General features: G+C 35.0%; 4 protein-coding genes and 2 pseudogenes across 17 annotated transcripts in view; 3 read left to right on the forward strand and 3 right to left on the reverse strand.

Annotated features, from left to right (window-relative positions):
* LOC113686971 (trafficking protein particle complex subunit 1) overlaps window positions 1–3,612 on the forward strand; it is a 3,620-nt gene extending 8 nt beyond the window's left edge. The window contains exons 1-4 of one of the 2 annotated variants that reach the window (XM_027204659.2): window positions 1–199; window positions 929–947; window positions 1,586–1,659; window positions 2,951–3,612. The exon at window positions 1–199 is cut by the window's left edge and continues 8 nt beyond it. In XM_027204659.2, coding sequence (XP_027060460.1) covers window positions 101–199; window positions 929–947; window positions 1,586–1,659; window positions 2,951–3,067 — 309 coding nt within the window. In that variant the 5' untranslated portion in view covers window positions 1–100 and the 3' untranslated portion in view covers window positions 3,068–3,612. Of the gene's footprint in view, window positions 200–928; window positions 1,000–1,520; window positions 1,660–2,950 lie in introns of both variants that reach the window. The other variant, XM_027204658.2, reaches the window with a different exon arrangement.
* LOC149044619 (uncharacterized) lies at window positions 1,892–2,775 on the forward strand (annotated as a pseudogene).
* On the reverse strand, window positions 3,498–15,777 carry LOC113686970 (uncharacterized). 6 transcript variants are annotated; one of them, XM_089209858.1, is made up of 29 exons: window positions 15,656–15,777; window positions 14,779–14,998; window positions 14,405–14,546; window positions 14,027–14,136; window positions 13,666–13,851; window positions 13,397–13,432; window positions 12,991–13,071; window positions 12,302–12,418; window positions 12,113–12,211; window positions 11,650–11,805; window positions 11,253–11,333; window positions 11,021–11,053; window positions 10,847–10,927; window positions 10,328–10,423; window positions 10,097–10,174; window positions 9,734–9,796; window positions 9,491–9,546; window positions 9,313–9,378; window positions 9,002–9,113; window positions 8,495–8,857; window positions 7,555–7,667; window positions 6,990–7,086; window positions 6,775–6,810; window positions 6,614–6,671; window positions 6,094–6,170; window positions 5,451–5,564; window positions 5,119–5,336; window positions 4,361–4,550; window positions 3,498–3,861 (listed from the first exon to the last, which is right to left on the reverse strand). In XM_089209858.1, the coding sequence occupies exons 2-29, from the start codon at window positions 14,962–14,964 to the stop codon at window positions 3,610–3,612; spliced, it is 3,297 nt and encodes a 1,098-aa protein (XP_089065984.1). In that variant the 5' UTR covers window positions 14,965–14,998; window positions 15,656–15,777; the 3' UTR covers window positions 3,498–3,609. The 6 variants fall into 6 exon arrangements, with proteins under 6 accessions (XP_089065984.1, XP_089065982.1, XP_089065983.1 ...); XM_089209856.1 differs by having other exon boundaries at window positions 6,094–6,218; XM_089209857.1 differs by having other exon boundaries at window positions 6,614–6,674.
* Window positions 15,778–16,012: 235 nt separating this feature from the next.
* On the forward strand, window positions 16,013–19,958 carry LOC113686974 (protein MIS12 homolog). The gene is made up of 10 exons (XM_027204666.2): window positions 16,013–16,206; window positions 16,332–16,399; window positions 16,519–16,560; window positions 16,661–16,723; window positions 16,878–16,937; window positions 17,784–17,867; window positions 17,975–18,037; window positions 18,182–18,239; window positions 18,414–18,508; window positions 18,913–19,958. Exons 1-10 carry the CDS (start codon window positions 16,119–16,121, stop codon window positions 18,970–18,972), a joined length of 681 nt encoding a protein of 226 aa, XP_027060467.2. The 5' UTR covers window positions 16,013–16,118; the 3' UTR covers window positions 18,973–19,958.
* The window catches only part of LOC113686972 (origin recognition complex subunit 3), a 9,753-nt gene continuing 1,247 nt past the window's right edge, over window positions 18,995–27,500 (reverse strand). For 3 of the 8 annotated variants that reach the window (XM_089209861.1, XM_089209864.1, XM_027204660.2), the window contains 19 exons: window positions 27,127–27,182; window positions 26,833–26,925; window positions 25,628–25,676; window positions 25,446–25,527; window positions 25,131–25,290; window positions 24,926–25,039; window positions 24,550–24,686; window positions 24,187–24,250; window positions 23,963–24,079; window positions 23,770–23,849; window positions 23,272–23,358; window positions 23,120–23,190; window positions 22,941–23,020; window positions 22,738–22,829; window positions 22,409–22,484; window positions 21,776–21,841; window positions 21,213–21,329; window positions 20,824–20,912; window positions 18,995–20,530 (listed from right to left, as the gene is read on the reverse strand). In XM_089209861.1, coding sequence (XP_089065987.1) covers window positions 20,425–20,530; window positions 20,824–20,912; window positions 21,213–21,329; window positions 21,776–21,841; window positions 22,409–22,484; window positions 22,738–22,829; window positions 22,941–23,020; window positions 23,120–23,190; window positions 23,272–23,358; window positions 23,770–23,849; window positions 23,963–24,079; window positions 24,187–24,250; window positions 24,550–24,686; window positions 24,926–25,039; window positions 25,131–25,290; window positions 25,446–25,527; window positions 25,628–25,676; window positions 26,833–26,925; window positions 27,127–27,182 — 1,736 coding nt within the window. In that variant the 3' untranslated portion in view covers window positions 18,995–20,424. Of the gene's footprint in view, window positions 20,531–20,823; window positions 20,913–21,056; window positions 21,085–21,212; window positions 21,330–21,775; window positions 21,842–22,408; window positions 22,485–22,737; window positions 22,830–22,940; window positions 23,021–23,119; window positions 23,191–23,271; window positions 23,359–23,769; window positions 23,850–23,962; window positions 24,080–24,186; window positions 24,251–24,549; window positions 24,687–24,925; window positions 25,040–25,130; window positions 25,291–25,445; window positions 25,528–25,627; window positions 25,677–26,832; window positions 26,926–27,126; window positions 27,183–27,500 lie in introns of all 8 variants that reach the window. The other 5 variants (XM_089209863.1, XM_027204662.2, XR_016187763.1 and 2 more) reach the window with 4 other exon arrangements.
* Window positions 25,813–26,747, reverse strand: LOC113686975 (uncharacterized; annotated as a pseudogene).

Raw genomic sequence — 27,500 nt, forward strand, 5'->3', positions numbered from 1 at the left:
AATATTCGCGCCTGCAAATCTTACAAGATGGCGGTGTTAACCTAGCATTCGATACGTAATATTTTGAACCATTATTTATCGTTAAAGAAAGGAAATAGACATGACTATCTATAATATCTACATATTTGATCGAAACGGAACTTGCCTTTATTACGAATCCTGGAACAGAAAGAAGGAAAGCAACATGTCCAAGGAAGAGGTGGGTCTACTCTAAGCAAAGGAATTGTTGATTTTGATAAATGTGTTGTTACACTCTTTAATTTTCATCGCGGTAAAGCACTTTTTAAATTCAAATGAAAGAAAGGGGTGAGTTTCTTAAGAAACTGTGGTGTTGGAGTACTATAAAAAAGATAATATGGTTTTATAAATTGAGTTTATAATGTAAATTGGCCACCATGGCTTATTCACATTATTTTACATCAGGCTTACTTTAAAAACTCTGATTGGTCAAGAGCATAATTACAATGATGTGTTAAATTGATGTGATAACCCCTCTTCCATGTAGTGTTCTCAAACTTTTGCAAACTCAGAAAGGAGTGTCTTCTTTTGCAGATTATTTTAAAAATATATATTTAAAACAATTTTTGGATGGGCTTTTCACATGATATCATGAATTATCAAACCTTGTATCTGTGTTTTTATATGTTAGACTTTCTAAAAGTTTGGAAACTTTGTTTGGTTGAGAGCACACATTCATCACACCAACATGACCCAACATCTGCAAAAGATATTGGGTTATCATGTTGAGTTCAAAGTCTGCCTAGTTTCCAAGCCCCCTGTCTTTGTAGTGTTCTTAAACTTTTGCAAAATGAGAGAGAAGTGTCTTCTTTTGCAGATTATTTAAAAAATTTATAACCAAACAATTACTGAATGCCTTTTAATTGAAATGTGATAATACTAAACTTTTTTGTCATATTTTTACTTCAAGGAATTCAAGCTAATGTATGGTATGTTGTACTCTATCAAGTCATTTGTGGCACGAATGTCACCATCTGAGTCGTATCCACAACACATATTTTGATTACATATCATTAGATGTTATATGTAAAGTCTTGGGTGGTGCAGGGATTTGAGGTAGGGTGAAGCACTCTGAGGGGTCTTCCGACAATAGTTTGGCTTACACTAAGTACTGCCCAGGCAAGGGATAGATTTAATCATTTTTGAAACAAAATTAAAACACACCATCAACTGCTTCAGTCCAGAACCATAGATAAGTGTAATAAAGAATCAAGCCTCATGCTCTGGCAATTTTTTGTCTCCATCCTTTTTATCTGGAACATAACAGAGTGGAATCATTTACAGCATGTTAAGTTCTCTACCTTTATTTACCATACTTGAGATGATGGAATACTTTTGCAGCAGCTTGAGGACAATTTGATGCTGTTGATGAAAGAGACATTAATGCTTAAAGTACAATAAATGCCACCGTGAAGTGGTAGCATTTTCTCAAGTCTGATTCAGACTTTGATATACTGATATCTTATACCTTTCCATGGGTGGAATCCTTAACTTATAAACAGAAAAGATGGCTTTCTAAATTACCGGACAAGTAAATACAAGTTACATTTCTATGAAACACCAACAGGTCTTAAGTTCATCTTGAACACAGACTTAAATGCTGGAAGCATCAAAGATGTCCTCTTCAATATATACAGCAAGGTAAGTATAGCATTTGTAATGTATACAGAGGGTAATTTTCTAAAGAATTGTGATGCTGCGTCAGTGGGAGAGTATAACAGGTAATTTGGTATTAACAACTGAGTTGAAAACATAAATTGGCCATTGTAAAGAGTTTAAAGGCTGATGTTTCAAGTGTTAGCCCTTCGTCAGAGCAATTGGAGGAATTGTGTTTTGTGGCTTTCCAAACTGCCTAGATGTAGGGAGAGGCTGCAAACAGCCATATGCTGTTTAGGATGATTGGGGAGATTAAAGTGTCTACTGACTGGTTTGGATGTGTCCTTGTCATTTCTTTCTGTTTCTGTCATTTAAGCGGGCCACCACCATGCCCAACAAATTTATCAACAATCAGCACTACAAATGGCTGAGAAGGAAAACATTGACCACATTCCATTCACTCTCACATTTCACCCTCACAACCATGCTGTTAAAAACTTGAAATTACTCCAAAACAATTCAGAGACTGGTACTATCTTTTTGCAACCTCCACTAATTTCATTCAAATGTGACAAAAACATAGGCAACTTTTTGGTCAGAAGTTCATTTTAAACCAGTGACCAACCTGGAACTCTCAAATGCGCTCATACACAATGCAAAACTTTTCCTTTCATTCATAATGTAGAGAAAATGTCGGGACCTAAGAGATCCATTTAGATCACTGATCACTTTACAGGAACCTTTGCCAATGTCATTTACTACATAACTTTCCCTTAATGCAAAAAGTTATAAAACATGAAGACAACAACACCTTCGGGACGTACAAAGAAATGGCAAGAACATGTCCAAACCAGTTGCTAGACACTTTAACCTCCCTAATTATTCTAAACAACATATGGCAGTTTGTAGCCTTTCACTACATCTAGGCAGTTGGGAAAGTGGCAAAACACTTGAACAAAAAATACATCTTCCAAATAGGCACTCTTAGTCCCCATGGTATGCACGAGCACTTTTCATTCAACTAGTTTATTCTTGTTTTCTCATCACCATCTTCCCAACAATAGCCTAACTCCATTTTCTGCATATAAACCCACACACAACCCAAATTCCTCTAATGGCTCCGATGAAGGGCTAATGCTCAAAATGTCAACCTTTAAACTCTTTATGGTGGCAAATTTACATTTTCAACTTACTTGTTAACACTAAATTACATTTGTAATGTAGTTGTAAAAAAACTAACAATGGCTACACCCAGGAGGTGCTTTATCAATCATTTGGTAATGGCATAATAAACTTTTCAGTTATCATGAGTGTTTTTCTTTTTTTTCATTTTCAGATTTATGTTGAGTATGTGGTAAAAAATCCTCTTTGTCAACTTAACGAACCCATCCAAAGTGAGTTGTTTACCTCCAAGTTGGACTCGTATATAAGGAGTTTGACTATCTTTAATTGATATGAATGTGTAATCCAAAATTTAAAAAATTGATTTGAATTTTATTGTTCGTTTTCCTTTCTGACAAAGAACTGTTTAACATAGAGAAGACATGGAGAACTTTCCTGGTAGAAAACTTGCTCCCAGGACAGGCCAAAACATTTGTGCTGTTATTTTGTTATAATCAATGACTTCAAAAAGAAAAACTAAAGCAAACCATAAAGTTATATTACTTCTGGTGTGATTTCCCTCTTTTGACATATTACTCTAAAATATTTTTGGGGCTCATAGTTTTATGAGTTTTAGTAGAGGCAATAAGCAATTTATTTTTTTCATTAGTTCCTATTCATTATTACTTTATCAATCTTGCCATTGGCAAGTATTAGATATTAGTAGTGCCATTAAATTGTTAAGTAAGAATGTATGAAACAAGGAATGAAAGACAACTGTATTAATCACAAGATATCTCAGATGATGATTTATTATAAAATAAAAGCTATATTTGCCTAGCTCGGTAAAACATATTGACAAGTGAGAAAATAAATAAAATAATCAATATCAGCCTATCTCCAAGCACTGATCTTAGTCTGTTTTGTAGCAGCAGATTTGGCCTTAGGTTCTCTGCTTTGTAGTCCTACTTTTGCTGCTGACTTGGTTCCGTCTTGCACCCCAGCTGGGTTCCTAAGGGAAGGACCCACCAGACTTGATACTTGTCTGACAGGCTGTTTGTGAGTTCTGGTCAGGCCTGGTTGCTCAGCAGATTTTGTAACCTGGCTTCCAGGTGGATTAATAGGGAGACCACTAACAGAAGGACCCTACAGTTGAAGGAAGATAGAAAATAGAAAATAGATAAGAAAAGAGGGAAAAAAAATACATTTTTTTAGTTCACTCCATTTGGCTTGCCCATTGAATTCTCTAACACAGAGTAAAACTGAACTTTTGAGCATGATAGGCTATAAACTAAATTTACTGGTATGTTAGCTTGCTTTGCTGGCGGTCTGCAATTTTGGGAGCAGAGATATTTCTCTCTGCCCCCAAAATTGCAGACCACCAGCAATGCAGGCTACTGGTATGCTAGTATGCACCCTTCATACTGTTAAATATTGAAAGATACTTAAAATTTGATGCAAATTTCAAAATGTTATCTAATGATCTTAGAGCTCTCTTAGATCAAATTAAGTCAGTGATATTTATCTTGGCAAAGGAATCCCTTCAATTAAAGATTAGACTTGTTGATATATTAACTCTGCCCTTCACCACCTTATATAGGCAGCACTCAATCAGTTAATGGGAGCAGTGACTGCAGTTTGCTACCTGTCTCTTGTGAGAGTTAGTGTCCAGACTTCTTCTAGCCTTGTTGGCTATCATGTGTTGTTTTGGCAGAGCCTGGGAAGGAGAATTCCCTACACTATGTCCCGGTACATGGTGCTCATGTGTGCTGTGGGCCTTGGTACTGACTGGGCTTGATGCTGCTGATGTTGTGAGGCTGTTACCCAGTGGGTTGCTGATAGGGGAATATAGCCAGTAACAAAGCATACTTAATACGATTTTAAGTCAAAATTATAATAATGGAAAAGTTAAATCTGACCACTTTAAGATTAGCTTTCAAAGGAAATAACTAGTTTTTTAGGTCACAATGTGTACCTTAACCTTTTAACTCCAGTGAGTGACCAAGGCAGAATTTCTCCTTACTATATCTATACAATATCATTCAGACAAGTGATGAGAATAAATAAAAGTATCAATTATGGAGGCACGGTGGCCTCATGGTTAGTATGCTTGACTCTGTATCAAGTGGTCTTGGTTAGTGCCCTGGCCAGGGCCATTGTGTTGTTCTTAGGCAAGACACTTTACTCTCACTGTGCTTCTCTTCACCCAGGTGTACAAATGGTACCAGCAAATATGCTGGGGGTAACCCCGTGATGGAATCCAGGGGGGAGTAACAATACTCCTAGCCACTTCCTGTTAAGGAAACCAAATTCTCCAAACTAACTTAATGAGAATCATTTGGCAGACAGTAAGGAGAATTACTAATGAGATCTTGGGAGTTGAAGGGTTAAAGGAGAACTCACTTGTTCTGCACTCTTCTGAGGTAAGCAAAGAGTTGTTCAGCTGTAATCTGTGGCTGACCAGGTTCTGAAAATAGTCCAAGCATTCTAGACAGCTGACCAACTTGGTGAGGAGTTAATGCTCCTGGGAGAGGAGGATGGTCATCACTGTCTCGTTCTCTCCGGGGTGGTGTGTGAGGTGCAACTTGACCTATTCGAGTGTGTGGTGCATGGAATGGTACCTGATTAAATTGAAATTGGAACAGAGATATTACGAAGGACCACCAAACCCTAATATCTTCAAAACTTTATTTCGTAAACACAAACGCTATTGAGTCACACAATTTAACAATTACCTGACTTGTAATACCAACATCTTCTCTGGCTTGGCTTGGAATGCTACGTGTACCTGGGGTGACTGTGGTTTTTGTGAAGGCAGCTTGTGGTGGGTGTGCTTTATGTTTAACTTCCTGTGAAATGATCATGGTCACACCATGAGTGTTTCAATGTGCATGTTCTTTGGAGAATTTAGAATGCCAAATTTCAACAGAATTTACTTAGAAGAAACATGAATCCATTCTAGAATATGATAGAGTTTGAGGACACTTTCTGAAACATTAGTGTGATCGGAGTTTACAATGTGCACTTTGATTGGTTGATTTAACTGGCTTTAACCTACTACATACCTGCTAAACTTAAATGTTAATTTTTTTGCAAAAACTACTTATTAGTTATTGTCAATTGCTTCAAGGTTCAGTGAGCCAATGGAAATTGAAATATTTTGTTTTCTTTGAATTATTTTTGATAAAGAGCTGGTGACTCAGTAATGATTTTGAGATAATTGTTTCTGTTTTCCACAAGTGTCAGTAAATTATAGCCATTTTGCATGCCTTTAAATCATTCCTTAACCAGTTAGATACACAATGAAAATACAAAAATGTATCCCTAGCCTTGTCTTCTTGGTCCATGAGAGGTGTTGTATATTACCAAGTGGAATACCTGATAGGAATGTGAACTTGAGTCTTTGAATGAATGGTGGTGTGAGGACATCAGATGTCTTTGCTCAAACTGACCATCTGAATGAATGGGAGAAATTACTTCTGAGGAAGAGTTAGAGTATCTGTCTGAGGTTCAAAGGAGGAGAATCAACATACATAATTGTAAGTAAGTTCACATAGCTGCAGAGATGACACTGTTTGCCTGATGTAAAAATCTCACTTAAAAAGGAAAATAACCTCTTCAGTACTGACCCATCAACTCTAGGACTAAACCTCACACTTGTTGGCAATTTCCAAAAGGAGCCAACTTTGAGAGTAAATTGACCCTTGTAAGTGAAAAACCATAAACCTTCTGATGAACATAGGATTTTATTCAAACTAAGCATTTAATTCATTGGAAATAAATAATCAAAGGTTTTGAATATTAAGTAGTAGGGATTTTGGTTTTTAACAAATTCAAAGAAAACAGAAATACTTTGTGGAATAAGGTTTGACTGATCATGAAGCGCTATCAAACAAACCTTGCACATCACTGGATGAAGGGATCAGCCTAAGTCCATTAGGGAGGTGATCTTTTTCCTGCTGTAAAAAGAATAAGATGCAAGAAAATTAAAAATCAAAGCTTTGAATTTAAAAACAGAATAAGGTAACCAGTTTTTTTTTCTGAAAGAGTCTATGTTACCTTATAGGGTTGATCTGCGGGTGATCTTTGCAGAAGCTGTGAGTAAGTATACTGAATCAGTAAGTCAACAACGTCATATTGCATTTTATAATACCATCCTTAATCATTAGAAGATAACACAGTTAGAATAATGTGTCTGTCAGTAATAAAACAAATTCAGAGAAAAAAAACAAAGGACAAAACAAAGTGTTAACAGTTTTTTTGAAAACATTCACCATTTTCACATAGTGGTTTAATTCTGCCTGGCGTGATTCTTGCTGCTGAAGTTTCTCTGTTATGGTATCCTCAGTCACAGCTGCAGGGGAGACATTCCTGTCAATCACAAAAAAAAAAATTTTTACCAGATTTACTACATCATAATTCATGCACATACATTTGAGATTTAGGCAAATGTCCTACTCCAAGAAGAACACTTTTATTAGTCTATAAATGTTTTCATAAAATTTAAACAAGGCCTTACCTTTCTCATACACCTCTTTTAAATAAATCAAAACTCTAGTTTTTGGTTAGTTGTATCCCTTGACACAGTGAAACCTGTATTCAATAGACACTTCTAGTGGACAAAACTACATACTTTAATTTGTTACTACATGAGACCTCTATCATGAAAATAGCTCAACAATTAAATTAATACAATTTTATTTAGGTCTAAATAACTCACTCTGTTCTGTTTCAGGTTAAAAACTTTTTTAATTCATAATTACTATTAATTATTATGCCAGTATTAAGCAGACACTCGAAATAAAGCTTACACTGTTGAGAGTCCCACAGATGTCTCACCTAGGAAGATGGTTGTCTTGATGAAATACTGATAGTAATGTGTTGTCTGTATCTAGTTCTTGTTCGAGAAGTGTTTCTTCTCTGTCTTCATAAGCATCTCCATTGATCACAGACTATACAGAAAATGAAAATAAATTATTAATTTATTGACTACTGAATCTAAATTACAGTTCACAAAAGATTACACCTCAGGTAACATTTTAGAGGCTTACTGTAATTTGTGAAACAAAACAAAACAGAACAAAACGAAACAAAAACCTTTAATTTGTGAAATGGAAATATGCTAATGATTTGCAAAATAGAAATCTGTAATTTGCGAAATGGAAATCTGTGATTTGCAAAATGAGAATCCCTGCCAAAAGCTCCACAAACCAAAAGAATGAATCAGTAAGTTCACCTAAAAACAACTAGCAAAAGTGAGAAATAAAAAACGTGTGGTGAACTTTGCGAAATCTCTACTAAGTTTGTGAATAACTCAATGCATTTTTTAGGCCATAGAGCACAAAAGTAATTTGAAATGTTAGTTGATACTGTAGCTGTACTGTCTATAAGGTGTAATCAATGTATTATTTGGCAGGCTGCAATCTACACTTATGGTGAACTGACCAACTCATTCTTCTGGCTTGTGGAATTTTCTGTGGGAGTTCTTGTTTTGCAAATCACAGATTTCCAAGCATGTGCACTTCAAATTGCAAATTACAGATTTCTATTTTGCAAATCATTAGTATATTTCCATTTTCCAAATTACAGATTTCTAATTTGCAAATCATTAGCGCATTTCCACTTGGTAGACAAATTTACAGATTTTTCATTTTGTCTCATTTTGTTTTGCAAATTACAGTTAGCCATTTTAATGTGATTTATGGTTCAGTAAAGAGGACAGTGAGGCAGCCAGTAATATATTTTTAGGAAGGGTGAGCTACAGCTTAAAACTAATTACCTGTCCCTCAATAACAGTCCTGTCATCATTGACAGTGTGAAGAGGAAAAAAGTCTGGATTTGCAGACTGGTCATGTGATAGCATCCCATGCCTAACCATGTCTCCATTGTTGCTAAGATAACTCTTTGAGTACATGCCACTATCAGTCTGAGAACTGTCATGGCTGATATTATGTGCTAATTTAGGTGTTACATAATTTGGTGAGATTTCATCAGGTATCTTCTGCTGGTGTTGATGTACTTGTGAAGATTGAAACAGAGCTGCTGTGATTGGTCCTTTACCAGGCTGGTAGCCTGTGTCTTTTTCCCAGTCAGAGTTTGACTCCTTGACATTCTTCGCAAAGGAGCTTTGATTGTGTACAAGCTGAAATTAAAATATTTATGCACTCAGACAATCTTAGTGGAGAAATGAGCTTACTGTTCTTTATCTCAAGGATATTTCCATTTTTTTTGTTTAATATTCTAGGCAGCATACTGTATACTATTAGGTAGAATAATTATAGAATACCTGTTGTGTTCCAGACAGAGGGGACAATGAAGTTCTACTGGAATTCAACAGCTTGATGGCTTCCTCACAGTGAGACTGCATCATCTGCTGTAGACGCACAGACAGCATCTGTCTAAGTACCAATGAAAGTAATGAAAACCAGATTAGTCAGCTTGGAGCTATTCCAAAGATTTTTATCAGATGCAACCAAAACATAATCATCAAGAATGCAGTAAACTGCTCTATTCTAGAGATACTGGTAGTTGACTTAAAAAAATTACAGTTGTTACTGTAACAGTATTATTAAACAGTAACCTTATCAATGTGATCACCTTTCTTTCTCCAAGTAAAGCCTTGAGTTTGAGAGAGAAGCCATCTTTTCTTGGAAAGTACTGATTCTGGAACCAAAGAGTTACACGTTTTCAACCTTCAGGCTGGAATATTTATCAAATCTTATCTCTTGACAAAAATTGAAAACAATGATTTTGTTAAGAATTCCAATTAAAATACCTTTCTTCATATTCATCAGTAGTAGACTTCACCTTGATTTCCTTTTTTTTCAACTCCTGCATAAAAAGAATATTTACATTTAAAAAATATATAAAAAGAATATGTAGATATATGTCATGATATTTTTGGATGAAGTAGATTTTGTACCCTGCTTTCAATAATTTTCTTGCATCTTTAACATGAAATTATGACTAGGGATACTTCTAGTATAATATTATCAATTAATAAGTAATTAAAAGTAACCTCATGAAATTTTCCCAACTGCTGTTCAAGTTCTTCTTTGTGTTTCTTGCTCATCTCCAGAAGCTGTTAAAAAAGAGACATCACCTTACTCAGGGTTAGTGCCCTTTTTCAGAAACAAATTCTGTGGACTTTTCTGGGACTTTTGCAGGACTCAAATTGATTTTTTCAAGACTCCAAATATCACCCTCAACCTTTTCATCCCCAAGATTTAAAAATCAATTCTCCTTACCATCTACATACATTTAGGACCAGGACCTTTTGTGTTTTTCCAGGACTGGAAAGTCCTGGAAAATGTCAACAAAAAATTCCAGGACATCTATGGTTATCTATCATGCAGTCTAACATTAGCATGCCATGAGATACCTGTTTTCTGTGTGATTCCCTTAATTCTGATTCTGTTTTTGACATTTGATCATGAATCTCTTCCAGCCGCTGAGTCATCTGACAAGTGCAAAATGAGAGAGAAAAATATTAATTTAAAATGTCATTGCTCACAGTGTTTTTTTAGTCTGGCCTAAAAAGTATTCCAGAAAAAATGCTGCTCTTGAATATTAAGTAATCCAGGAATATTGTCAACAACAATTAACAATTGACCTCTCTTTCCAGTTCAGCTTGCCTTTCAGTCTCTTCTTTGGTTCTATTTGCTTCATGTTTGGCTTCCATCAAACGTAACTCCATCTTCAAACTCTCCTAAAAGTTAAAAACAACTAAAGAAATAAGATTTGGAGAGAGCCTTTTTAGAATATTACAGAACATAGAAAATTAACTCAATCATTTGGGAACATGAAAAAATCTTCATTCAAGTATAACTAATAAAAATACTGATCATGTGAATAAGAGAAGTTGTGGAAGAGATTTTTATTCTAGGAAACTGTAGAGGTCTCTGTGGGCCATGAGTGAATCCCTTAGATTATCTAAAACCTTTTGGTGGAACAGGAAATCTTGGTCATAATGCTACAACAGAAATGAGTGCTACTTTAATTAAATAATCACTAATTAACTTAATTGTACAAAAAAGTGATTAAAAAAAAAAGAGTCAAACCACAAGATTGGCTTTGGTAAGAGAATATTTGGATATCTCCTGCACTAGATACAGAAAGATATACTCAAAACCTTTTCTCTGTTACTTGTATCAAGCTCCATCTCAAGATGCTGTACTTCTTTCTGAACTGAGGCGAGGACAACTTGACTCTCCTACAAAAGGACAACAAACAGTTTGCAACACTACATAGAAAGCTAGAGCAGTAGCTAGTTCTAAAGCTTTTGAAATCTAATGTGACAACTCACCTTGGTATTCTGTATTTCCTTGCATAGCTTTTCCTGATTAAATTGACAAAACAATGACTATCAAATAAATTTAAATATTGGATAAAAAAATAAATATAAATAGTGAACCTTATATGCTATAATTGTAACACCCTCCCACAGTGTATAAATGCAGATATAATATGCTTAGTATTGAAAACATCTAACAACTTGATGATCTACCATACGTGTACTAGATAAAATTTTATAGAACCTTCTCCATGGCCATTGAATCATTATGTTCTGCTTCCAGGCTGCTGAATTTTGATTGAAGTTCTTCAAGGATTCTTTTGTGCTAAACAAAAAAAATGAATTGTCACCAACTTTTAACTATTATTTCAACCCCAGCATCATCTCTTCTTATTGTCCATTATATATTTCTGACAATGACTTCGTTGAGAATTTGGTGAATGCTACATCAAACAAAATTCCCTCGTCAATGGTTTTCTTTTATCACTTCTCTGATTATCATAGTGCTGATATTTTAGTTAACAATTGTTAGGTTACTCCTTGGAATCCTGAGAATGAAAGAGTCAAAACTGCCTCTTGAGTTCTAATATTCTTAATATTTATAGGCCAACAACATGTTTTGAAATCCATTCATTTCTTACCTCCTTCAAAGCCTCATCTGTCTGAACATATTTCTCTTCAGCTTCTTCTTTTTCTTTTCTGAGTTGAATTTTCTCCTGTTCCATTTGTGACACAGCTTCTTTTTCATTTGACAGGCATTCTAGTAACTTGTTTCTTTCCTCCTTTTGTTGCTTGAGCTGAAATTTGTTCTTAACCTAAGTTGACTTGGCATATGAAGAATGGTTTTGGGGAAGAAAAATTCCACTAAGCAGCACCAAGAAATGCCTATGACACTGTGCACATAGATCTGCATGTATGTGATTAACTCAGTATTTTATGCTCATCTAATATCTTCAAGGTTTTCTCAGAAGAGTCTGAGGTGTTAAGTATGGGTCACTTGGCAAGAAGACATATCATGCAGCATAATAATTTCTAGGTGTTGACACATTTTTATAAGTTTAAAAAACAAGAAAACAACATGACAGCTGCTCTACAAATGACAACCTGTGATTGTTTTTCTCTTTCAGCCTGAGCTGCTTTTTCCTGTTCTTTAGTCAAAGCCTCCACAGCTTGTGCCAGCTCTTTCTCAAACTGGAGCAACATCTGGAATTTAACCATTTTATAGAATTTGAAAAGCATGTAGAAATAACCCTAAGTTTCCAATGATGTCTGTCAACATAAAAAAATTCTCACCTCCTGTTGTCTTTGCTGAGACTGCTCTGCAGTTTCCTGTTCTATTTTCAGTTGGTTGATAATGGCTACCTTCTCACTTTCATGTTTTTTCCAGCCATCCACAACTTTAGCTAAAGTCTGCAGCAGAAAAAGAAAAAAGTGCTCACCCCTTAAAAAATGCAGTTCAATTCACAACATGATCACAAACACAACATATTTTATTGGTTTTAAGGATCTGTGTTATACCAAGCTAGTTTCTTCAACTTTGTGCCAGTTTATTTTAATTTTTCACCACTCTCAGAAATTAATAAACTCACAATACTATTATCAATCAGTTAATCTGTCATATAACTGCAGATGATTATGAATGATGTAAAAAAGTACAGTTACAAACCTTGTCAAGGTTGAGGGAGGCACGGTGGCCTCATGGTTAGTGCGCTCGACTACAGATTGAGTGGTCCGGGTTCGAGCCCTGGCTGGGGTCATTGTCTTGTGTTCTTAGGCAAGACACTTTACTCTCACAGTGCTTCTCTTCACCCAGGTGTACAAATGGGTACCAGCAAATATGCTGGGGGTAACCCTGCGATGGACTAGCATCCCATCCAGGGGGGAGTAGCAATACTCCAAGCTGCTTCATGCTAAGAAACCGGAGTTAAGCGCCAGCCCCATGGGCCACTTGAGCCTGTACAGAGGCTTTACTTTACACAAACCTTGTCAAGTTGTTCAATCATAGCATCTTTTTTTCTCTCAGCGGACACTGCAACAGCCAGCTGCTGCTGAGCTTCCAGTAGCTGTGAGCAAAGAATCATTAATTAAACACTTTACTGTAAAATATATTCATGTTGAATCTCTACACATGGCTTCAAAATGAGTTAGAGTTCTTTGGAAACATAACACACAGACCTCAGTTCTTTTATTGTAGGGATTATTACCAAAAACATTTATGGGGACTTTGGTTGTTTTAGCCTTTGCTCAAAACAGATATTAGTGTTTGGCAAGTGACTGGACAAAAATATCATCCAGCCTTTCCCATTATTTGATTCCATTGACATGTGAGTGTAATAAGCCTTTAAACAGATTTTAAATCATTTGTCTCATAATTAATAGCAGCCTTACCTTCCTATGAAGTTCCTGTATTTGTTGTTCACAGTGCTGAAAAGAAGCAACAAGTATAAAATTACTTATTTCATGATAGAGGTAAAAAGGACAGCCCTACCAAAGAGTGATGATCAACATTTGACAATTTCTAGTTTGCTACTTGCTAGCATCATCACTTATAAAAAAGTGATAGATAATGTAAAGTAGCTAAACCTGACACATCTTAATCTAACTGCATCTCTGTAGCACAAATATTACATCATTCAGTGTACTGTGCTGGTACAAACCTTTCTCCTAAACCTCTCTTTCTCCACCTGATCTCTAAGCAAGGAATTTTCAGACAGAAGTGTTTTCTCATTGGTGACTTTACTGGTAGGAATTGCATTTAACCTTCTGTCACTGGCAAATGACACCATCTGCCTGGTATGTTGATCATGAGATAATGCGCCTTGCTCAGGAGTTTGAAAATGAACCTATCACAAGAGCAATATTTCATAATCCATTATACATCAATAATTATATTTAATCATTGATTACAAATAAACTAAAAGCATTTAGAATCTTCAAGTTTGAAAGTAACTCTAATGTTAAGCTTGTACATAAGGCAGAAGAAAAAATTCTTTGAAATCCAGTTGACACACATTTTACCTGAATTTCAGAGAGAGGGGAAGAATTTGGAAGAAGTCTCTGCAACAAGGATGTTGTTTCCACACTTATGGTAGACTCTTTGTCCCCTTCATTTTCTTGTGTTTCACAGTCTGCAACAAAGAAAAACAATTGATTTAATGGAGGTAGTCAGAGTTAAGTAAAATAACACTTTGACGACAGATATAGACTCAAAGTTCTTGTGAATGATTATTATTATACAGAAGTTGCCACTAGGTTAAGACTGGCCAATTATGGGTTTGTCACTCATATGGAATTACTTGAATTGATTCTCTGCCAAGCTCCTTTGTCTTCAGCAGGTGAGAGGAATGGAATGCACAGCTTAAAAGAGGGCAGAGGTGTTTATAGTAAATTAGTCACCTGTAGTTGTTCTTGGAGTTTGTTCATAATCACTTTGATCTGTGAATCCTTTACAGTTCTGCAGCATCAGTTGCAGGTGTTCTCTCACTTGCTCCATTTCCTGAATATCTGCATTTGTCATATTGCTTACCTCTAACACTGACTGAGAAACAGTAAATGGAAGAGAGAAAAGAAATCAAAGGAGTGGGGAGTTTGAGGGTCACCTCATCTATTTTTACCCTGCCATTCAGGTTGAATAAAACCAAAGAAAACAAATAATAGATCCAAAAAGATGGATAATATATCTGTTAAGCTTAAGCTAAGAGTAGAGCTACAGTTTGCACAACTACAGAGAAGCAACAATAGATGTGAATATGTGAATTCTTTCATCTCACCCCTGTTTCTTTACCCCTTATAGGGAATCCCCCATTACTAGTCTGTGCGGGTGGTGAAACGTCAGGTGTGACAGGATTAAATAGTTGCCTGTGTTGAGATTTAAGCTCATCTGCCATTGACATGGTGAGTGTTGTGGTGGAGTCAGATGGAATTGACGATGCTGTGGACTGAGGACTGTATTCCATTATAGAAAAGAGGATTGGTGAACCAAAGAAAGATCTGCAAAGGAATAATTTAATAATGAAAAGCTGCTCTACAAACCATTGCTTTCTTTTCAATATCTTACTGATCAACTGCTCCAGTTTCAACTGCTTCTCAACCACTACAGCCTCTGATTGCACATGACCACTTTTCAGTAGTAATCCTACCGGTACAAATTGAATACACTAGCTCGTAAAAGGTCACAGTGACAAGCAAATTTGAGAAAAATTATTTGTTCCCACAAGAACCTATGAACTAACAATTTCTTGCTTTGTCTACTTCTAGATTAATAAGTTTTGATGGCCTCCTCGTTCCAGGAAAACCACACGATCCCGCAGTTCTTCACTGAAATTAGACTTAAATTCAAGTCCTTTACTCTGTAATTCTAAGATATGTCGATCGAAATTGTGACCTTGAAAAAAATTACATCATCCTTCATAAAAGAAGGTAAAGCTTGAAAATCATGAAGTAAGGCTCCCTTTCATCATGATATAGCGGCAATCGACATTATACAGAGTTATTTTAGGATCGAAAAGTGATTATTCGATGATCATCAGAGATTAATAGGGAAGATGAATTTTGGAAGAACTCAGTACGAGTTGCAAGTTAAAGCATCGATTGCATCTCTTAGCTACCTTCCATGGATATAGTCAACTCATGTTAAAGCTATCTTACCTAAATAATGGGGATCAGTGATCGATCTGGGGAGGTAATTACCTAAACAAAAGTAAGGAAAGTCAGTTTCAAAGCAACATCTGACCGTTGTAAAGAACAAATAAACCAAGGAATTATACACTAGTGCCAGTTTCCTAGTGAACGCGAGAAAAATCAACCTTGGATAGGAGGGTGGCTGATTCTGGTAAGATAAATAGTTATTTGGTAAATTGTATGAAAGCTGTTTAATTTCGGCAAATTAAAATTAAAATATAGAAATTGATCCTTATCATAAAATATCTATTCATTTGTCAAGAAAATTTGGCTTTGATAAGATATCAAAGATACCTTTTCACTCCACCCCACTGAGGAATATTTGTCTACCATTCTGGCGGGAATTCTTTTATCAAACTAAAATCTTTGTTGAGGGGAATGTTATGTGTTTTGACTTTACGCGGTTAAATGTGAAACACATAAGAAGAAAATGGAGATTGATTTTGGTAAAAAGGGCACAGAATACGATTACGAAACTCAGTTCTTCGGGTTTACCCCTGAATCTTTCGTAGATGGAGGTAGTTAAATGTCGCATTGCACAAACGCCATTTTAAACTCGACATGTCAGTGATTCATAATGAACAAAAATCTTGTGAGGTTGATTTGCGATCGCTGTTTTGTTCCTTACTCATTAATCTGACAGTTTACAATGCTGTGAACGACTATGTTGGTGACTGCATTCAAGAGTTGGAAAATGTTATCAAAAGTGAGGTGAGAGAAGTACAGTCATTTTACTGCCTGAAATATTAAGAAACTTCCACAGTACAGCAAAAAACCCAGTACAAAACTAATTATTGTGGATTTTCTTATGGCCTTTTATTTCCATTTAGCCCTCAGTGTCATGTGATGTATCAGAGGAAACGCTTCACAGGGTCAGGCCAGCTTCACTTTCATTTCTGATTTTGTTAAATCACTTAGTGAATTGCTACAAGTTGATGACTGTACCTCATTACACCTTTTTACTCATTTCAGGAGAGCGAGAAAATGATCAAAGGTTTTTATAAAAGTATTGATGCAGCTTTTGACAGATTTGAGGTAATAATAATAGAGACTCTTATGTCGTGGGCAAGTCAAGAATATTAATATTTGATTCCACTCTGGCAATCTGTGTTGTATGTTAACATTTCAAACTCATGGAGGATGTTGATGATTGATGATGATTTTATTCATACAATTTATGATTCTCCAGGTTTATGTAAAAAATAACATCTTCAAAATTCCTGCCAATATTCTTTTACCAGAAGACAAGGTTAGAAAATCCTTTAATATTTTGCCAGTTAATTTTCATATGAACAGGCTATAAATCATTCAATATTGCTGTATTGATTTTGATGCTTAATGATTGTTTTTTATTTGTTTTTTATTTCTCTCCTTGGTGCCAAATATAAAGGTTAAAATGAAACTCACCAACAACATAACATACAAATCTGTGGCTCTCTACTTATTAATTTTCTTTATATATGACAACCATGGTGATGTGACAGGTAGATAAAGTTTCAGGAGTACTGAGGTTGTGGGTTAATGTTGAAGTTTATTCCATTGTTGATAGTAATATCAGATTAATGGGATGCATAAAAAACTGGCCTCATACATGCTTTGACATTTCTCAAATTTGTAAGCTGGCAAGCAGATAACAAGTTACAATTATGGCACATGGGATTGGAAGAGTTTTTTTTTTTTTGTTAGAGCAGCATTTTGAGGATTCTATGTGTGATGGTTATTTACCATGTATCTGTTTGGTGGAGTTTTTACTGATTGTTTTTTAGATGTTTTGGTGATTGTTTAGAAATATATTATCCAGCTTCTGCAGCATAAAATGACAATGAGTATTGCTGCTAAATGTGAGAGGAGGGTAAGAAATCACTGGTGACCCTGTGGTAGTTTCTCTAACAGCTACAAGTTACTCATTTGTACCACTGAAAATTAAAATTGTCTCACCTTAGAATATCACAGAGCTTTCCTAATCAGGCCCAGGAACTCAACAACTGGATCAAGAGTTCAATACTCAACAGTCATGTTAAATAGGGAATATCCCACTTAAGGAGTAAACATTCAGTAAAGGTTAACTGGGCATAATTGTGGCCATTTGTCACAGGTACATCACAAACACCAATGTACAGTAGAGGATGAAAAGCAGATTGATGAAGAGCTTAAAGAACTTGAAAGAAAAATCAAAGCAGTAAGGCATAGCCCCTTTTCATTGCGTGTCTATCAACATTAACTATTCATTTGTTTTTAAAAGAATTATTATGTAACCTGTTCATATTATACCTTCTTGTCTTTAAGGCAAAGTATGTGAATGCAGCTTTGAGACAGGAAGTTAAAGATTTGGACAGTGCTCAAGAACAGGTACTGCTACTGAACAAGTTGTTGAAACTTACATAACCAGTCTTAAATTCTGGACATCTTTTGATGGTTTACAGAGTGTTACTGGTGAGTTTCAGACTCTGAACTCATTATTGTCTTGGTATATTTGAATTATTTTGCTTTCAGCTTGACAACTTTGAAAACCACATAGACGCTGTACAAAAGGCATTTGAAGGCAATGGAGGTGATGAAGTCTACTTGTATACAACTATAGTGTACTAATTAAAAATTACATCAAAGTGGAGGTCTGGATTATTTTAAATTTGTTTCACCATCTGACTTAAGGCCAATGTGAATTCAAAACAACTTTGTTGAAAGAGATGATTAACTATATTATATAATTTTGTACAATTCCAAGGTGTAAAACAAAGCTTGACAACAACTCACGAGAAAGCAATCAAACTCTATGATTTAATAGCAGATGGACTCCATGCTGGGACTTTTCATGTTCAGGTAGTAAATAATTAGAACATTTTGATATAACTTACACTGGTACTCTAAAGAAACTGTGGTGCTGTGTGGGTGGGAGAGTAGAGCAGGCAATTTAGTGTTAACAACTGAGTTGAAAACATAAATTGGCCACCGTAAAGAGTAAAAAAGCTGACTTTCCAGTGTTAGCCCTTTGTCAGAGCAATTGTGGGTTGTGTGTGGGTTTACCTGCAGAAAATGGAGCTACACTATTGGTGGGAATGTGGTGTTGAAAAAACAAGAATAAATTAGTTGAATGAAAAGTGCTCTTAGATATGGTGGGGATAAAGAGTGCCAATTGGGAAGATTAATTTATGTTCTGGTGTTTTGTGCCTTTCTGAACTGCCTAGATGTAAGACTAATAGACTCAAATCCATGTTATTTTTCAGGAAAAATCTGATCAAAGATCTTCAACAGAAAGCAAACAGAAAAAAATCAAATTAGGATAAATACAATATGCAAGCTAATAAGTTTGCTTTATAAATGGTACCTGCAGTGTCCTGGAAAACCTTTATTGAGTAGCACTCTTATCTGGGAGAAAATCCATAATGCTGGATATATTAATTGTAGAATAGAAAATACTGAGACTTCTTGATTATGTCTATAACATGTCAATTTCAAAAATGACTTTTTTTGATAGACCAGGATCCATGATTATTTTTTTGTTGTTGAGAAAGTCATTTATAAAAGCTGTGGTATAAGATTAATTAAATAATAATATTTTCATGGTATTTTATATGTTCATATTACTCTGTACAATTTTCATGTTCAAGAGAAACTTAGTAAACATACTTTTCACTGGTTATTTTATCATTCTGCTGTTTCAAGAACGTCATTCAAGCTTTCTACAAAAGGTGTGCAAAGTATTCTTTATACAATACAATGATTGTTAACAGAATAAAAAAAAGTTGAAAGAAAAAGCTAAAGTTCAGAGCTGGCTAAAAAAGTTGAAATCAATTAGCCATTCAACACATTCTGAAAATTCTGCCCAAGCCTTGCTGTACATACAATGTGTATTGTAAAGAAACTGTGGTGCTGCATCAGTGAGAAAGTATAACAGGATAAGTTGGTTTTGTCAAATCCACCATTGTTAAGAGTTTCTAAGCTGATGTTTTGAGTGTTAACCCTTTGTCTGAGCATGAACCCAATGTCCATTTGCACTGAAACACCAGCTTAGAAGCTGTTTACAGTGGCCAATTCACATTATCTCAATATCTCTAATTATTTTTTGCATAACTTTTAACAACCTTCGTACACAAAAAGACTAAATATTTTTTAGCAAGAACTTCACCATTGAATTACTCTGAGAATACTTTGACCTTCAAAAACATGTTAAATGTTATGAGGACCCAACCAATCTAAAATACCAGAACCTATATCTGGTATTAACATTATGAAGCAGATAAATAAAAAATTAAACAGAAGTTGTATTTCATGAGGTGTCAGGTGAAACTTGAAATTTCCAACTACCATTGAAAACGATTTGAAACAACAGATATAACAGTCAAATTTTATGTGATTTACATTAAGGAAAAACAAGTTGAATTCCATGTCAACCAGGTTCTTTTTATATTGACAGAGCTAACTGCCCATTATAGCTGGTCATTGCTTCTCCCTGGTTGCTCTAACATGGAATGAGGATAAGCATGTCTATGCTACTAGTCCATTGTGGGTAACCCACCAGCATTTGTTAGGTTAACTGTAACAAATTCCCAGTAGCTATTTATACTTGACTGGAGAGCGACGTGAGAATTGGTAATCATGTATTTCCCACAAAAACAAAATGCAACTTTTATATTTTCTTGAAAACCCAGTTCTTCCATCACAGTTCTTTCTAGATCAACAAGACAGTTACTGTTGTTACTGTTGAAAATGACCAGATGTGAAGGATAACTTTTATATCAAAATGCTCCCCAAGTGAGTCTCTGTACATGATCAGTTTTCTGTCGAGTTGATTTGATGAATCCAAGAAATTGAAGTTCGGAAACAGCTTGAATGAAACGAGCACTACAACAGAGTTAAGGTATTAGTAACTTAGGTTCTAAAATAAAAAATGCTACACACTGATTAACTGATAAACTGACTGATGCAATGACTGACAGACCCACTCATCAACTTATCAATGGACTAACAGATCAACAGACTGGCCAACTGATTGACTGACTGATTGACTAATGGAGGCACTTTACTAACTGAAAAACTAGCTGACCTGCGAAACTGTCAGAATAACTCGGAATCAGCCATTTCATATCAGTCTAAAGGTGAACATTTTCATTCATCCACTCTAAATACAAGGATACTGTAGCTGTTCATCCATTTTCTGTTTCTTCTTTGGAGAACATTTTAGGGACTGATGTTCTATTTGAGGTTCCAAAACAGCTGTAAATGCCTAAAAAAAAGGAATCCTAGGAATGAGTAAAACCTGTGGACCAAGAAGTTAACATCTGCAGAGAAAAAATTCAAATCTGTGCAAACTCGCAGATGTTTGGAAATGTCTGGAAAGGAGGACTGAGAGAATCAAGTGGACAATTACCTTCCAGCATATCTCCTTACATCAAAGGCTAAAGAGAACATTAGATTTTGTTTCAGAAGTCAACCAAGGATTAGAGAGAGCAGCACCCATAATTTTTAGAGAACCTTCAAAGCAAAAACAAAAATTGGTAGAACAAGGCTAAAAAAGGCCACCAACCTGGAACCAGTCATAAAGATTGATTAGTCTGCCACACTCCAAGTGAAGTTTATAAGCAATGCACACGTCAGGTAAGGTGTCCTGAACTGTCCCTATGTCAGTCTGACAACAGTCGCACTGGAATTGAGGAAAAATATCACTAGATATTTCATAATTCTCTTTTTCATCTAGCCAATACACTTTTTGGAGTTAAATTTCCTAGGAGTTTTGTTAAGAAAAGTCATGATCCTATGATGTAGTATTATGTTTTAATATTTTCTGAAACATCTAAGCAGACCAGATGTGATTGGCTAATCATGCATTTGGAAATGTTTTTTCAGCTTTTTTAAAAGACACACTACATTACAGGATTTTTTCAATGTTACGTGGAAAAAAGGAGACCATTCAAAAGTGAACAAAAGTTACTAACTGTTCCAGTTTGGTCCACATGGGAAAAAAGCTGTGTTCTCAGTCTTGAGAACAGCATGAGGTCTTCAGCCTTCTCAAAGCTTTGGATGCAGATTTTTTCTAACCTTAACTCCCCACCCAGAAAATAAAATTTATGTATTAAGAGCAGTACTCACTTGAAGGTAATGCCGAGGGTTACTTAAGGCTATTTGTATAGCTACACGAGGCATTCCAACCAAGTGCTAAAATGCAAAAAAACCAGGGCAAACAATCAAGGAAGATCATGACTGGCCATTGAAACCACAATTTCATAATAAAATTATCCCAGATCAAACAGAATGACTTTATTAGTTACCATAAAAAAACTACCCCAACCATCACAGCACAATCCATTTGGCTGTTTATAAGCATGGTGGATAATTTAAGTTAATAATAACGCAAGGAAAATCATGTTGATGGCTGATGGTAACTTCTCTTATGACCACACTCATTTGTAAACCTCATTGCAACAGGACAATACCAGTACTTATTTTTTTCTAGTACATCTTGGTGGGAAGGAATCTTAAATCCTAGAATTTGATAAGTAAAATATTATTGTAACAAGCCCAGTTTTTCACAACAGGTACCACAGTCTAAAATTCTTTCTGTGTCAATTGCAGCTAAGCAGATAAAAGCAAACCTGCAGAAAAAAATTAAGAGGTTGTTAAATGGCCTTGGCTTAAGGACCATATTCCAGACCTTGGACGCAGTTTTCATCCCTACAGACTTTGTTTAATAACATGTATAAACACAAATGACTGCTTGCAAACCTTTCTTGTTTCCTGTAATTTGTCATAATAAATGACCTCATGCAGAGGCATGTTTTGTGGACAGGTCAAAAATGTTCTGTTGAGAAAATTAAAAAGGGATAAAAATTTCAACATTACAATAATTTTCCTCCTGAGAAGCTTGTCTGGCTGAACATTAACCAATCCTAAAAGAGTTCAGTGCCCCATGAAATTGAAACCAAGCACCTTTTGTTCCTTGCCACGTGTGTTTGTATATTATCACTGACTAAAAAATTTTGACAGGTTTACTCCTATTGAAGCTCAGTAACTGGTGTACAAAAATGGGCAGATTGAAATCTAATTTGTGTTACCTGAACATCTCATCCATAGTATCAATTGTTTTCTTTCGCAAGTTATCATATGGGGATTCTTTCTTCTTTTGTTTTGCAGCACTCATTAGTCTCTGTCATTGAGTAAAAAAATCATAAATTCAAGAGTATTTTGAATACCATGCCAGAATGAGAACAATGAGAGTTATGAAGGGACAAAAATTTGTTTTCCTCTTTATTTGTACCTCTTGAAGTTCAAATCTGTTGGTAACAGTGGATAGTGCTTCCTTTCGAGTGGACCTTTTTTCCCAAGTCTCTTGGATTCCTGTGAACAACCAGCAATGATAAACAATATTTTCGATATTCATTACACAACTGTTCACACATAGTGCATTTGAAAAATAATTCAAACATCTTAATTTACCGCTTATTTTGTCAAATTGTTCAAGCAATCTACAAATACCATCTCTTGATTTCTTGAGCTTTTGGCAATACCTAAATCAAAACAATCATACAGTCAGTTAGTGGTGAAATATTGTTGACAACCTTGAATTGAAATTGGAAAACATTTCTCACCTTCCTGTTTCAGGAGAGTCCACAGCATTCCCTAAAATTTCTTCACATTTATTAAGAAGAGGAAGAAGCTCATCCCTTGAACAAACTCTGTGGATACAAAAGAAGAAAATTTAATAGATTGGACTAACTCAGCTGCCCATAAAATAATGAGTTTAGAGATTATTTTCATTCAAATTTGTCCTAAAATTTGTTTGAAGAAAACAATTTCTAAAAGTAGTCTTGGCTTTGGGTTATATCAATTATGGTTAGGATCACTTTTATATTCACATGCTCAGTACTGTAACATTTAAAGATATCAAACGCACATGTCACAATGGCAAGATGTCAGATCAAAAACACGAGTTCTTGGGGATGAAATGTGCCTACAACACTTAGGATCCTGACTGTTTTGTAAAAAATTTGGGAACCTCCATATTTTCAACATATGGAAGAAAATTTTGACAAAGTTTGACATAAGACTTCTATCTTGAATAAATATCCTAACACACATAGTCACACCTGAGCAAGGACAGTGCCTCCTTATATTTTTCCTGTTCATAAATATTACTTGACAAACTGTTTTCATAAACATTGTGAGGCTGAAAATGTCAATAGAAATCAAACATTCAATTAATGAATAGAGCACAAAACTTTGTGGTAATATCATGTAAAAAAATTAAACCCTATGACTTAAGATGCATAATTATACAACCTTCTTTCCCAGAGGATGTTGTGGAAGATTACAGGTGAGAATATGGAGACAATTTAACACAGGGAAGAAACTCCAGTGGTACTCATGAAAGCTTTTTAAAAGTTCAGCTATTGCTTCCTGTTAAAATTAGAATTTATGGTGGAAGATGGGTTTAGTGTATGACATCAAACAGCCAACAATCATTCAAACTTCATTAAATATGACTCCTAGATCAACAAACTAACCTTGGCAAAGGAGTCATCCAGTAACAATGGCAGTTGCTTTGATGGTGGCTCAGATTCAACATATCTGTAACAAGAAGAAAGGATTGAACTCATGAAAGTAACTTTCAGTCAATTTCTGAGCATTAAGCCAGAAGCAGAAATGTAGAAAAAATAAATTTTTGTTTTGAAAGTGAATTTGAACCTTAACAGAAATTTCTCTGTTGTGGAAAGAAGCCTACATTCCTTTCCAGCTTCAAAAGAATAAAATACAGTTTTCAAGTATTATCTGGCAAATGCTCCCATGATCCCACACATAAATAAAAGGTTCTCCTGCAAAACCTACTGAAGTGAGAGATGGTAGACAGAAAAAACTGTAAAATTTACCTGCGAAAAGACATTGTTTTTCTAAACATTTCCACTTGTTTATGACTCATTTCAATCAGCAAATCTTTCCTGTCATCTGATGACACACAACAGAGCACACTCAGAGGACTCTCAAAAAAATGCTCCATCAAACAGAACTGAAAAGATAGAAACAACAAGACTCAACTTAAAACCCAAATAGGAAAGTATCACATCACGCCTGACATTTACTGTGTGAAACCTTTCACAGCTTCACTACTAATTTTCACGCTCCACTGACTAACACTATGAAAACACACAAAACTGCCAGCTTTAAATGCTAGCCCTAAGAGAGATTGAAATGAAACTTGTTTTGTTTTGAAGGCTCAAAATTTCAAGTTTTAGATTTTAACAATACCTGAAGTCCTCTGGAAAAGTTCTGAAGTGAGAAATCATGGAATAGAAAATTCTCATACAGTAATCTTAACACTTGTGCACTAAGTTTGAATGGAAATGTGGCAGTCATCAAAACCTATGAAAAGCAGTTCATAGAGAAAACATCATTATAACTGTAAAACATTATTGTTACTGAACACTAAGAACACTTTCCATTTAAGGCTCACCTTGCTTATGACCTCCAGAACACAAACATGTGATGGTTCTGACTGAAATCTCTCAATGGACAACAAACTAGATACAGCATGGGGCAAAACTTTGTGAACAGTTGTCAGCGCTGTGGCAATACCAAAGACTAGGACCAAAGGAAGTTCACTCAAGTATTGACTGTAAAGTAGAAGGAATTAGAATCATAGAAAATAATAATCTGTAAGTTTGACATGTTCAATTTTTTGCCTCTAGCTTTTTAAATGAAAACAATTTTTTCCTCTGAGAAGAGAAGGTAAAACAAACAGCTTTTAATGACAGACAGCAGCTTATACCTGCAAATCATCACAAAGTTTTGAACAACAGCTGGAAGAAAACCCTCAAAGTCCTCAAAAATGACAACCAAAGGGGGTTGATCTGAAAAAGGGAACATGGCAGTCAGAAAATAATAAGAATAACAAAAAACTGTTACTATAAATATATAAACTGAAAATGATGAAAAGTAACCATGATTCACCTGAATACTGTGATTGCTGTCTGCTCTGTCTTCTTTTTGAATAATTGTACTGAAACACACACAGTTCAACCCTGTCATTATACACAATTCACCTTAGTCTGCAGTCCTACATACTGGGTAATATAATATGGTGTCTCTCTTAAGTTAGGTTATGTTAATCTGTATAAGGTTTGATTGCATCCTTTGTAATGCAACAGATAATAAGATAAACAATGATCTTTACTGAGGAAACTTTTTTTAAAAAAATGGTTTTCAAAAAGGACCTCAAAGATCGAGTCTAAAATATAATAAAAAGAAAAAAAGGAATTATAACTAAGAATTGTATTAGGAAGTTAAACATGTCGCTTAAATGCATTAATGTAGGCAGATTCTCTTATTACCTGGCTAAGTGAATTAAAGTCATTTACAGCATGATACGCAGTTCTTTGTTTCCCCCAGTTCCTTTTAACACTGGGGAGTCTAAGATTGGCTTTATTTATTATGTTGTAATTATGTTGCTGTTGCTGTGTTACTTAAGTAAATTCATGGTTTATAAGTCCATTTAGCCATTTGTATACAAGCACACATCTTCGCTGGAAATGCATTTTCTATAATGATATCCACTTCAGAGTTGCTAACACAAGCAATGCAGATGAATACAGTGGACGATCTAAAATGATTTTAGCTGCCTTATTTTGCAAAACTTGTAGGCTAGACACTAAAGTTAAATTATGCTAGTCTATCCAATCTAGATCTGCATACTCAGATAAAGGCATGACAAGACTTTTATAAAGAATTGAGCACCCTAAATGGTAATAAATGCTCAATACGCCTAAGTAGACCAAGCCTTTGGTTAATTTTCCCTTCAATGTATTCAATGTGATTAGTTCGAGTAAAATCAGATGATATTAAAATTCCAAGATATTTTAAACATAGTTCACATCATGGTTAAAAATTGACACAGAGCTACTTTGCTTTCTATTTTCCTGTTACAGCCTATGACCATGTGTTTGGTTTTCTCCAGACAGGGTCGTTAGTGGCAAGAGTGCAATTTTCACAGAGGAGACAAAAATGTCGCACTCATTGCGCTTTTGAGTATTTTTATAGAAAAAGCGCAATGTAAGTATTAAATATTATTACAATCTTGGGAAAAGTAACCTGGAAAAATTGATAAGCATAAGTCAGACTTGCAAATAAAAACCACATAAACAAGTGTGTAAATAAACCTTGATCATTTTCCCATACCAGCGGCAAAGTACAGGCATTGTAAAACTGCTTAATTTCTGGGCTTGTTCTGAAGGAGACAAATCATCCTCATCCTTGAAAAAAATAACAATTACATGTCAATTTAGAAGTCCTTCAACCACACTTTTTACCAAACTCTCTGATTTCTCTGTTAGTGGTAAACCAGGCATTGAACTACAGATTTGTTCATTTAAGCCTATGGCAAATACTTGATGATCCATATATTCACATCATTATAATATTTAATATAAAACAGATGATGTGGTAAAGCTTACCTGTACATCAAAACTAAAGAACTGTGATATTACATTCTTCATCGTTGCTTTCATCGCTATAAAGCACAAATTTGACTTTTAAGCAAAAGAGAATAATAGCCAATATTGAAATCCATTGATATAAGTTCTTGTCTAAGAGAATAAGCAAGGAACCTAATCTACAACAAAATAACAAGCTTTTTTAACCCCAAAAATTGTTCAATATTAAATAAAAATTCTTAAGTTAGTTTGGAACAAAATTTTAAAAACCTTACAATAAAATTCTCTTTAAAAATTACATCCTGGTGTCATTTGAAATTATTCCTTCCACACTCAAGTTGTATCAAAGACAAATAATATCTCTGAAATTTAGGCAGAAAGGAAAGATGGAATAA

The sequence above is a fragment of the Pocillopora damicornis genome, chromosome 6 (assembly GCF_964200805.1).
Source record: "Pocillopora damicornis chromosome 6, jaPocDami1.2, whole genome shotgun sequence".
In the NCBI taxonomy this organism is placed as follows: domain Eukaryota; kingdom Metazoa; phylum Cnidaria; class Anthozoa; order Scleractinia; family Pocilloporidae; genus Pocillopora; species Pocillopora damicornis.

Coding starts and splice junctions, on each gene's coding strand:
- LOC113686970 (XM_089209855.1), bottom strand. CDS start 14,964: ATGGAATACAGTCCTCAGTCCACAGCATCGTCAATTCCATCTGACTCC. Junction 9,379..9,490: donor ACTGATGAATATGAAGAAAG/GTATTTTAATTG, acceptor CTTTGGTTCCAG/AATCAGTACTTTCCAAGAAA. Junction 5,337..5,450: donor ATGTTGGTATTACAAGTCAG/GTAATTGTTAAA, acceptor CAATTTAATCAG/GTACCATTCCATGCACCACA.
- LOC113686974 (XM_027204666.2), top strand. CDS start 16,119: ATGGAGATTGATTTTGGTAAAAAGGGCACAGAATACGATTACGAAACT. Junction 16,207..16,331: donor TGAATCTTTCGTAGATGGAG/GTAGTTAAATGT, acceptor TTAATCTGACAG/TTTACAATGCTGTGAACGAC. Junction 17,868..17,974: donor TTGAAAGAAAAATCAAAGCA/GTAAGGCATAGC, acceptor CTTGTCTTTAAG/GCAAAGTATGTGAATGCAGC.